Source organism: Papio anubis, chromosome 14 (genome assembly GCF_008728515.1).
Source record: "Papio anubis isolate 15944 chromosome 14, Panubis1.0, whole genome shotgun sequence".
Classification (NCBI taxonomy): Eukaryota; Metazoa; Chordata; class Mammalia; order Primates; family Cercopithecidae; genus Papio; species Papio anubis.
The window spans coordinates 8,842,302-8,854,136 of record NC_044989.1 but is presented as its reverse complement, the minus strand read 5'-3'; the positions used below and the strand labels follow the sequence as shown (position 1 = coordinate 8,854,136).

General features: G+C 43.8%; 1 protein-coding gene across 5 annotated transcripts in view; it reads left to right on the top strand.

Moving 5' to 3' along the window:
- The first annotated feature begins 117 nt into the window (after nt 1-117).
- The window catches only part of MBOAT2 (membrane bound O-acyltransferase domain containing 2), a 147,355-nt gene continuing 135,637 nt past the window's right edge, over nt 118-11,835 (top strand). For 3 of the 5 annotated variants that reach the window (XR_004178177.1, XR_004178176.1, XM_031654922.1), the window contains exon 1: nt 118-383. Coding sequence is in view for 1 of the 5 variants with exons in the window: in XM_031654922.1 (XP_031510782.1) it covers nt 309-383 (75 nt within the window). In the remaining 4 variants the exon portion in view is untranslated. The remainder of the gene's footprint in view (nt 384-11,835) is intronic. The other 2 variants (XM_031654927.1, XM_031654925.1) reach the window with 2 other exon arrangements.

Genomic DNA, 11,835 nt, shown 5'->3' with positions numbered 1-11,835 from the left:
CTGGAAGCTGCTGGAAGTCGGGGGCGGGGGATGCGGCGGGGGCGCCGGGGCGGGGACGACTGGGACTACGGCAGGAGGGGCCGCGCCTGTGCAGGGCGGTCGGGGGCGACAGGCGCGGGAGGCGGTGGCGGCGGAGGGGGAGGTGCGAGCCGGGCGCCGCCCCCGGCCCCTCCCCGGCCCTCCCCGCTCAGCGCTCAGACCGCGGGCGGCCCAGGGGCGGGCGCGCCGCTGCATCCCCATCCTCGTCGTCGCCCGGCACAGCGCGAGCGGGCGAGCGGCGCGGGCGGCCGGAGCGCCGAGGCCCGGCCATGGCCACCACCAGCACCACGGGCTCCACCCTGCTGCAGCCCCTGAGCAACGCCGTGCAGCTGCCCATCGACCAGGTACCCCGAGGCGCCCTGGCGCCGGGCGTCGCGCCCTCGCCGCCCCTCCTCCCTGCCGCGGTGCCACCCGACCGGGGGCCCGGGAGGAGGGTGGGGGCTGGGGCCGGGCGCCCGTTGCCCCCCTGCCCGCCGCTCCCTGGAAGGGAGGGGGCAACAAGCCGGTTATTGTCCCAGAGCCCCCTCCCTCGTCGGTGCGCCCCCAGTCCCCCAGCCCCCCAGCCCCGGGCCTGGCGGGGGTGGGCCGGGCATTGTTGCCAGCGACAGCCCCCGGGGAAGGTGGTCGTATGGGCATGCGGGTGTGCATGCCGTCCCTGCCCTCCGCGGCAGCGGCGCTCGGATTCGGTGGTCGGGTCCCGGAGCAGCCCCCGGTGTGCATGGACCGGGGTGTAGAAAGGGTGCGGAAGGCTGGGCTTTGGTGAGCCCGGCGTGGTGCTGCCTGCCCCGCGCGCGCCTCTGAGCGACCCCTGGAGAGGCTGATGCATGGGTCTGGGTGTGCTGGGTGCCTTATAGACGGCGTCGATGGGTGCGAGGGGCCCGGAGAGGCTTAAGCGCTACTGCACTTTGGGGACAGTTTGCGTTGGATTGTGGCTTAAGAGAGACAGAGGCAACAGTTTGGGGGAAGGCAGACAGGTTATGAAGAAAAGTCAGAGGGAGTTCATTCCAGGATTCTAGCTGAGAAAGTGGCAACCCTGTAGATTGATACAACCACCTTACCTCCTTGCTCAACCCTCAAAAAAGCTCTTGACAGTGTCTAGGGAAGGATGGCATTTAAATGAGGCCAATCGAGTTTGATGGTTTAAAGGGCCTAAGGATTACTGAGAAATAAACAGCATTGTGATGGGAAAAGCAGCGCCATTTTCACTGAGAAAAGAAAGTTTGGAAGTATTTTGTTGTGAGAGTGAGATTTAGGGAAGTTGTTAATGGGGCTGGGGGACGGGCGGGGGGTATAGTTAGGTGATTGCTCTAGCCGCAGTCTAAAGGTAGTTAACTTTGGAAATTTTGCTTACAATTATTTCAAGTGTACTTAACCTGGAAGTGTTTGCACTTCACACGGGATACAGGTTCACTATCTTGAACTTGAAGGTGCTGCTGTCATTTAGTCTTCAGGGATTTCATTTCGATATGGGATTCCTTCTTGTCCAGACGGCTTTCCATAGCAGCAAGCTGGAAACCTGACATTAGGATACTAGCTGCTTTGTGCTTTACTGTTTTAAATAAAGTCGCCTTAAGTATGTCGAAGGAGTGTTAAACAATTGTGGCTTCTGTTGAAATTCCACATCGCAGCCATAACTTCTGATTAATAGTAAGGTACCTATCCCCCACCTGTCTTGAACAACAGTTCTAATGTGTGTCTTGCTAATGAAGTATGGTAGTGAAATTGATCGTGTATTTGAAGAAAATATTCTCTCTTTATTAATAAATTGACCAGAATTTAGGGTTTTTCATCCTCTCGGCCCTGCGGAGGATTCTTGCTGACGTTTCCGCACTGGTGTGCAGTGTATGACCTTTTAGCGTATCACACTCCTGCCTGAAATAGGCTGCTTCCAGTGTATCAGCAAATGCAGGGTGGGTGTCTGTTGAAAAGTTCCTTGCTGATGTAACAAACCTGCACGTTATGCACATGTACCCTACAACTTAAAGTATAATAATAATAAATAAATTAAAAAAAAAAAAAAAGAAAAGTTCCTTGCTGATGAGGAGCAAGGGAGATAGGTTTATACACTTACATTTCTTTCAGAGAGATGGGCACATATTCACGTTTTTTCTCTCCCCCCTTTCTTTCCCTTTCACTCCATGTCTGCTGTAGCCCTGCCTGTCCCTGCTATGCTGAAATATTTTCTTAAATATGCTAATAATACCTATTCATTTATATAATGCTTATAACTTTTTAGAGTGATTTTATATTAATGAACTCATTTAAGCATCCAGAGAAAGTTCTTTTCAGTACTGAAATAAACAGGAGAATCAAGGGAAAGTGACAGGACTTAAAATTTTTGACATCCTTCTTTATTAGCTAAAGGTCTTAAGTTGGTATCTTGGGACTACTCTAAATTTGTACAGCCATGTGTAACCCTGACTTTGTGTAGCACAGTCGTGCACTGCATAGTGACATTTTGGTCATCAGACCGTATGTCTGATGGTGGTCCTATAAGATTATGATGGAGCCGAACAATTCCTGTTGCCTAGTAAAGCTGTAGTCATTGTCATGTCATAGCACCACGCATTACTTAGGTGTTTGGGATGATGCCAGTGTAAACAAACCTACTGTGCTGCCAGTCCTATAGAAATCTAGCACATTGTGTATAAAACTACACAGTTAGGTACAGTACATAATATTTGATAATGCTAAGTGCATCACTGCTTTATGTATTTACTATACTTTTTATTGTTGTTTTAGAGTATACTCCTATTTATTAAAAAAAAAAAAAAGTTAACTGTGGAACAGCCCGAGGCAGGGCCTTCAGGAAATATTCCAGAAGGCATTGTTATTATAGGACATGGCAGCTCCATGCGTGTTATTGCCCCTGAAGACCTTCCAGTGGGACAGGCTGTGGAGGTGGAAGACAGTGATGTTAATGATCCTGACCCTGTGTGGGCCTAGGCTAGTGTGTGTGTTTGTGTCTTAGTTTTTAATTGTTTTTTAAATTAAAAAAAATTAGTAGAAAAAAGCTGATAGAATAACAATATACAAAAAGAATATTTTTGTGCAACTGTGCAGTGTGTTTTATGCTATTATAAAAGAATTAAAAAGTTAATAAAGTAAAAAAGTTACAGTAAGCCAAGGTTAATTTATTATTGAAGAAAGGAAAATGTATTTTATAAATTCAGTGTAGCCTAAATGTAGAGTATTTATGAAGTCTACAGTGGCGTACGGTAAAGTCCTGGACCTTCGCATTCACACACTACTCACTCACCCAGAGTGACTTCTAGTCCTTCATGGTGAGTGCCCCATGCAGCTGTACCATTTTAAATCTTTTATGCTGTATTTTTACTGTACCTTTTCTATGTTTAGATACATACATACCTACTACTGTGTTACTTACTATGGTATTCAGTACAGTATGCTGCTGTATAGATTTGTAGCCCAGGAGCAATAGCTGTACCATCTGGTCTAGGTGCGTAGCAGGCTATGCCATCTAGGTTTGTGTAAGTACACTATGGTGTCCACACGGCAACAAAATTGCCTAATGATTTTTCAGAATATAGCCCCATCATTTAGTGACACGTGACTGTACTTTGAGTTGTTTTCTCTTTGAGCAAGGCTTTAAAATACTGGATTAACTTTTTGTAGTGATAATAAATTGTTTCTTTGAAGCACTTAAGAGTTGACTTTCTTGTTGATGAAGCCGTTGGAATAACTAAATCTCAATTTTGTAAAATTGGATGACTGAAGTCATTTATCTATTATTTTTAAATTGAGCAAAATAGAAAATTTTTATAATGTAAATAATTCATTCCAAGTTGAGAGAAGGCTTATGAATTTGTTATAATCGGATAGTGTGATTCAACAGGAAAAAGACAAATCAGGAAATGAAGAGTGTAAAAATATAACTTGTTAGTATGTTAATTTGGTATGTGCTAATTAACAATGTTTTGAAAAATTAGGAAATTATAAAAGCAGTTGTTTGATGTCTGAGGAAGAAAAGGATTTTAGTGTAAGAAAAACAATTGACTTTTTACTAGGTAAGTGTGGAATTTATGAGATGATAGAAATTATGGCTCTGCATGGAATGTAAGAATGCACCTTGCAGGGCAAGGTAGCAGAAAGGAGGAAGTGTTTTGTGGTTAGTCTGAGGCCAGGGAAGGAAAAGAAGCAAAAGACTACTTTGCCGTAGACTCCTGGACTGTTTCATCTTTACTGAGAATTCCAGAGGTATTGGAATTTAGGTAGCCATAGTATTTGTTCAGTAGGCCTTAAATTTTAATAAAAATATAGAATCTATTAAGTGAGGTTACCTGATGCTTTAAGATAGGAAGTATCCAGCATCTGATGTTTGCCTTTCTAGGCCTTGTTTTCCAGATGACTTTATTTCTAGGGTAATGTTTGGTAGGTGGTTATGATTAAAGGAATGTATGGAGAGTGGGTTTTGAAGAGGGAATTGTACTGAGAAAGAGCTGTGCCAAGAAAAGGCCCAAATGTGCTATTTAGACGACATCAGGAATCACTGAAGGTATCTGTGTTCTTTATTATTAATAGTTGCTGATGTGCTGGATTTTTAAGACTCGAAAGCGAGTACCAAAATGAAACAAGAAAATAATTAAATGTCCCAGATCAACCTATTTTTTAGAGTTTTTATTTTTCAATCTTAACATACCCTATACTCTATTACATTTGATTTGCCTAACTCCCGGTTACCAGACTGAGGTTGCTATCTAGCCTTTTCCCTCTTCCTCCCTCCCTCCCACCTCTTTCTTGCCTTTTTAACCATTTTCTGTCCTTATTTCTCATGATGCTGTAATTACTGCTATGAAACTAGAGTAAATTTCTCTAGTGATGTGATATCCAGGATGGCATACTTGGCAGAAGGCCAGTTAGGGATGAAACTGGCCTGTATAAAGTCATTGAGCAGCTGTGTTTAGGGACAGGGGTCATTGTTTTAGAGATAATGTGCTGAATTCTGGGCAGGGAGAGGGGCAAGATGGAGACTCAGGATCTTTTGAAAGGTTTGGAGGGGGAAGGGGAAGGAGGAACGGTTATATGTTACTAATCCTGCAAAGTCAGATAATAATTATAATGTCTAACACTTAATACAGTTTTCAAAGCTGTTTCACACAGATTATATTATTTAATCAAATCCTCACAGCACCTTGTGAAGTCAGATAAAGTTCAAGGCCTGAAGTATTTAGCTTCACGGGTGTGTGTGCATGCATGTATGGTATTTACTATTTGAATAAAAAAGGTCAATTTTAGTTTATAGTCTTAATAATATATGGCAAATATTTTTGGTAGATCATTATTTTAGATCATATTTTTGGAGGGAAAGGTGGAGAGCAACTGAAGGTGCCTGAAGTCAACACTGAAGGGCTAGGGGTTGTGGTTGACACAGGGAAAATAATGATGTGTGTAAGGGAGAGAAAGCATTGTGGGCTTACGAGATCTTTGTTTCCTTTTTGGACAGTTCATTGACTGATCTTTTCTGTATATTCCCCCCTGCCGCACTGTATACATAACCAGTGAAGTGAAGTTGATTTTAGGGAAAAGAGTAGTTTAAAACATTCACTTCTTTAATCTTTCTGCAGGTCTATACTATGATGAATTCCATTTCATAGGTGAAGTTCTCAGTATTGAGCCTTCTTAAGAGTGTGACTTTTAGGAAGAGAAGGTGAATGAATGGCAACAAAACAAGCAGATCAAAGATTTATTTTCAACTTGCCATTTGAATGCTCTAGGTTTAGAACATAAATATTTAACTCATATCTCTCTCCTGTCTACTTTTACACTCATAATGAGCGTTAGTCTTCATCACGAGAGCGTGAAAATCCCGACAGTCTGCTGTGGACGATTCCCTTTCATCAGGAAGGCATATGGGACTGAGAATCTCGAATCTATATTTTAGCCCCTGTCACAGTTAACAGTTTTAGATATGTTACTATACATGAATGAGTTTTCTCCTCTGTGTGTGTTGGTCTTAGTTTTAAAATTCCATGATTCTCTGTTTGTCTTATTAACTGATGAAGCTGCCCAAATTCTTTTTGGACCAAGTTGGAGAGAAAATAAATAAAAATTTAGAGGAGGAAAGTGAACTACTAAATTTTGAAGATGTTTTCAATAGTAAAGAGAGTTGAAACTGCCCCTCTGTTTAATTCAGAGCAGCTAAGCAAAATACCACAAGCCCTGACAACAACTGCAGCTAATATAGGTTTCCCTGTATTTCATTGTCCTTCATTAAGAGGAAGTAGTAGGGCAGTGGTGTAGTGGAAATGGCATGATTAGGTTGGCAGCCAGACTCTGCCAACCTTGTGCTCTTTGGTAAAACACTATGTTTTTCTTTAAGCCCTGATTTCCTTATCTGTAGAATAAGGATAATAATAAGTAGTAGTACCTACTTGTAGGTTATCATGAAGATTGAAACCGTAATCTTTGTAAAATGGCAGGCCTCTAGTAGATATTCGATGCACAGTTTCTTCCTCTTTACAAATTATCAAATTTCTGGAATTTATTTTTATTTTGAGAAGTTAACATCTGTTCATATGTATTTCATTTTTAATCTTTAGGACTTCCTTTTTAGGAAGGGAAATACAAGGCTTGGGTTGGGTCATATGCCCACACAGTGATTAAACTAGGATTAAAATCTAGTTTTGAATTTGGAGTCAAAAGTGGTTTTTCTGCTTCCTCACTGCTCAAGAGCTCTTTGTCTCCCTGCTTTAAAAATGCTTCCTATGTTGTTACTGCCTCTGTAGGTGCAAATAGCCCTTATCTCTGTTTATTGGGTCCATCAGGGCCAACTTTCTAGGGAAATAAAACAACTCACACTCAGCTTTTGGCTCCAGTTGGTTTAACAGGTGGGACTCTACAATGATAGCACTTGGTAAGATTCCTTTAAAATAAAACCAGCCATAAATATTACCCTCAGCAGAGTGGTCTTTTAATAATTTTTATGTGTGCTATAAGTGATTGAAGCAGGCTTTTGTCAGTATGTGGTGTGTGGCAAGTGGGGCAGCTGATGGGTGGAAAGGTAGGCTCAGGATTCAGGAGATAGGAATAGGCACTGGTGACGTGCCCCTTCTACCATGGCTTCCCAATCCTAACCATCCTTCCTGTATCCACTGCACCCTCCATACGAATCTTTTTCTGAATCCCATCTGATGTGACCGCTTCCTTATTTGAGCCACGAGAGTATTTTGGATTTGGCGTTGTTCTGGCATTTGCATTCTGCTTAATGTTGTACGTATCATTCAGGGTTCTGGTAAGAGAGACAGATTGAAGTAGGTAACTAAGGCAACCAGGTAACTTAAAGAGCTATTTACAAAGATGTGGGCAGGTCTTGGGAAATAGCAAGGAATAGCGAAGTTCCCAAGCCAGCTGTACTAGATGTGGAGGGTCAAGGGGGAAGGAAGGAGCAGAACCCCAAGATAGTGGCTGTGGAGCAGGGGCTTCTTCGCAGCAGGGGAGGAAGAGCGATGGCCTCCAGTTGAAGGACTCAGTCAGCCTCCAGCGAAGCTGAGTGAGGGCTGCGGCCGGGAGAGCATGCCCCTGCCTTTCGCTTCTCCCATCCTCTCGTCTCCTGCTGGAGTCTACTTCAGAGGACAAGTTGGTGCTTTGGGGGCACAGAATAGAGAGGAGAGTGGATCTGAAGGGGCATTTAAATACAATCCAGAATGTTAGGGTTACTTCAGTATTACTTATTTCTCTACCCGATGAATACAAATAAAAAACCCGTTGTCAGACTGCTTTATGCGCATTCTTATTTTGTCTCTTTGTTCTTAGTCATACATTTTGAAAGAATAGTTGATTTCCTAATTCCAGTTCACTCTTAAAACCGTTATAATCAGACTTCTGTCTCTGATACTCGGAGCTGAATCCAGTGGCAAATGTTGAGACACGCAGCACTCATCAGTTACTTCCTTGCTTAAACTCTTCACAGCTTCCATGTTGCTGAGCCATTGTAGTGCTTTTTTAAAGTGTGGCTCTGAGACCACTTGTGTCAAAAATCACTGGGGGTTGTTACTAAAAGTGTACATTCCCAGGCTGTACTCAGGCTACACCCAGTGAGGGCCAGGGAGTCTGCCTTTTTGACAGGGTTCCTTCCCCCCACCTCCCGCCACCATCACAGATAAGAGACTTGGACCAAAGTTTTTAGGCTCTTCGTGTTATTAAAAGTTTATTAAAATGGAATGTATTTTTTAAAAATGTTTATATTTAACACATTAACATGTACTCGCCAAAATATAAGGCAGTATAATTATGCTATTGACAATATAGTCACAAGGGAAAAATAAAATTCATAGTGGACTCTACTGTAGGCAGTTTGGCCCTGAAACAAGACAAGACTGGAGTTGGATGATGTACACATCTTCCTTCAATCCTGTCATTGCGTCTCTGGTGACTGTGTGTATAATCTCATGTGCAGAAATGTTGAAAGTCTACATTTGGGGTCCTCCCCGAAGGGGAGGCCTGGGCCAAGTGTCCCTTTTGGCCTGCTCTATGAGAGAGCCTGCTCCATGTGGTTCTTTTTTCCCTCCTTTAAAAATTTTATTGATTGATTAATTGAGATAGGCTGGAGTGCAGTGGCTCAATCTCAGCTCACTGCAGCCAGTAGTGAAATTGCTGGACTATGTGGCAGTTCTTTTCTTACTGTGAGTTTACCTTTGAGAGCCTCTGTCTGATGGGGTAGGCTTAGACCTTCCGAAGAATGGCTTATTCAACCCCCGACCCCTGGCAAACTCTCACACTCTTTCCACACATGCCAAGTAAATTGCTTAGAGCAATGCATGCAGAAGTGGCGAGCTGGAATTTAAATCCTGGCTTTCTGCTGCTTCAAGTACTTGCATACTCAATTACTTAAAATGCTCCTCGATACATCTTCTTTTAACTCCTTGCCTTTGATTAAGCTGTTTCCTCTTGAAATCCCTGCTACACTTTCTGGCTTGGCAGATCCATGGTTTTCAATAGTCAGCTAAAGCCTGTGCCTCCTTAATGAAGCGTTTTGAGATTTGCCCATCCTTTCCTCCCTTTTTCGGTATCTTGTGTGCATCATATGTTCATGCATACTACACCTACATGCCATAAGTATTTATAATACTTCAGCCTCAGGCTGCAGGCATCCCGGGTGGACCCATGACTTGGGACCCCTTCAGACAGCTGTCTCACATCCCATGCAGCATTTATGTCATGAGGCCAGTGTTCTGGAGAAGGACTGAGAGAAGAGAGGCCCCTGGTAGTCCTGATCCGCCTCTCGCCTGTGCTCTGGACTAACCAGTGTGTCCCATTTCTGTACAGCAGAAGCCCAGTGTCATCCAGTCTTTCTGTCTTTCTTAGGAAAGAGTTAATGGCAAGATCCCATGCGGGGTCCTCACCCCTCTCCACTGGCTCCTTGTCATGTGTGAGTAGCCCTCCAACTCCAGGAGGCAGTGCTGCGAGAGAGGGCCTGATGTTTCCAGGTGACTGGGCCGCCCTGTTGATTAAGGTCCTCTGAACAGTCCCCTCATGCCCCACTTTCACTGTATTCTACTCTGATAACACCTGGAGCATTGATTTTTTTTGCTTGCTTTACAAGTCTCCCTCCCAAACTAAATTTCTTAAGAATAAGGACCTCCACTTACTCATCTTTGTGTCCCGTCTGCCTAGGACCATTCTTGGCATGGAGCATGTTTGGAGTCTGCAGGGCTGGTGTGATGAAACATAGACTGGCTCAGCTTCTGAGTGTCACTTATTAGCTGGGTGCTCTTGGCAAGGTGCTGATCTTTTATTCGCTTCAGTTTCCTCATCTATCAAATAGGGCACATAGTGGGTCCCTCCCCACGGAGTTGCGGTTAGCACTGAGGAGATGATGCACACAGAGTCAGAACCTGGTGCTTTGGGTGTTACTGACTTTAAGAGCTTTTCCGGGGGCTGAGGAGGTCACCATGCTGTTTAAGTCTTCACATTTTTCAGAGCCTAGCAGAGTGTTCTCTGTCATCCATTTTACAGGAAGTGGAATGTCTTATATATGCCAGGGGTGAACAAGACACAGGGTACAGCGGAAGTACTGCAGTTGAATGCAGTGATTTTCAGACTTACAACACCACAGCTCCTTGGAGCACCTAGCCTGGTAGAGAGGGCCGGGTCCTGTCGAGGAAGTTAGGAAGGCCACGTTCTGAGAGGTGCGGTCTGGTGGGGTCGTGCTAGGTGTTCCCAGGGGACTTTTCCTGGTAACTGTGCACTTTTCCTGTCTTTCACTGGCACTCACGCCTCCTGGGCTAGGTAGAAGGCAGGTTAGGGGCTGGGGAATCTGTGGACACTCACTTCACTGGCCGACAAGCTTCTACACAGACTGAGCTCCCCAAATCAACTTCTGGTCATTCTGCAGCTGCTTTCTCTTGCAGCTGGACTGTGCCTCTTACCGCTGTGAAGTCTTGAGCATTCTGATGCCTTTGGTGGTTAAGCTCACTGAAGGACTGAGCAGCAGGTCTCTCTTAGGTAAGAAGTGAGGGATACAAACCTTTTTCAAATGGGTTACTTAAAAGGAGGCTGGGGACATGCAAAGCATTGAAGAATTTTGGGGGATTTTGGCTGGATTATTCAAAAACAATTGAATATAACTCTGAGAGGTACCAGTATTTTCAGCTGGATGATTACAATGTCAGGTGTGGTTGGAAAAAGAAGCTTTATGAGCATTTTAATCAAGAGATTCGGATAAAAGAAGCCTGCAGTTGCACAATTGTCTTTATCGATGGAGAACAAAGGACTGCCACTTTTAGTGTCCCTTTAGTAGGGCCCTCTAGAAAGACTCCTTTGGGATATCTCACCCACCCTCCATGTCCTCCAACCATCCATCCAGTCCAGGGAAGCCTGGCTTTTGGGCAGCAGCGGATGAGTCATCGACAGATCCTCCCAGAGCAGCTCAAAGGAACAGGTAAACTCGTGTCCCTGTGGAGTGGGGAAAGCTCTGCTGAGCCAGGCGACCAGCCAGCTGCCAACCCTGTGGACCACATTCTTCTAGGAAGTCCCAGGCTCTGACCAGCATGCCTTGCTTCTGTCTAGGCATTGGACAAAGATGTAACGTCCCATTTTAATCCATTATCTCTTAGAAACTTTTTTAGGTTTTGGAGATTTTCTGTGCCAGATTTAGGTGTGTTAGTGGAAGGTCAGAGTGACACATAATATATAATTTTAGATATATTTAAGTTGTTCAGTTACATGTATAGTGTATGTTAAAATAAAATAGATAGCTCCCTGCTTATGCAGACAAAACATTCTGGTTCCTTTAATCTTCTTTTTGAAACTAAATTATAGCTGAAACTACAATATATACATGAAAAACATCTAAGTGATGCTTTCCTTGTTAAAACTCAATGTAGAGGCTGGGCACGGTGACTCATGCCTGTAATCCTAGCACTTTGGGAGGCCAAAGCAGGAGGATCCCTTGAGTCCAGGAGTTTGAGACCAGCCCAAGCAATGTAGCAAGACCCTTCATCTCTATATTAAAACAAACAAAAAGAACGAATGGAGAGAAGTGCTGCCTGTTACATAACAAGTAGTTACAAAACTATTTATCTACTGAGTGCTCAATAAATAGTAAAATTGGATATATCTAATTTAACAATATTAAATTTCAAGATAGATGTAAAGACCTGCAATAAAGGTCTAGAAATTAATTGTAGACAGAAAGTGACTTGAGACCAGAAGTACATTTTATCAACAAGCCCTGGGAGTTTTTGTTTATTGTATGGTATTGCTTAGCTGACCGGATCGTGAGGTTAGGTGAAATAGCTAATCCCAATGTAAATTTCAAGTTCACATGTCTGGAGG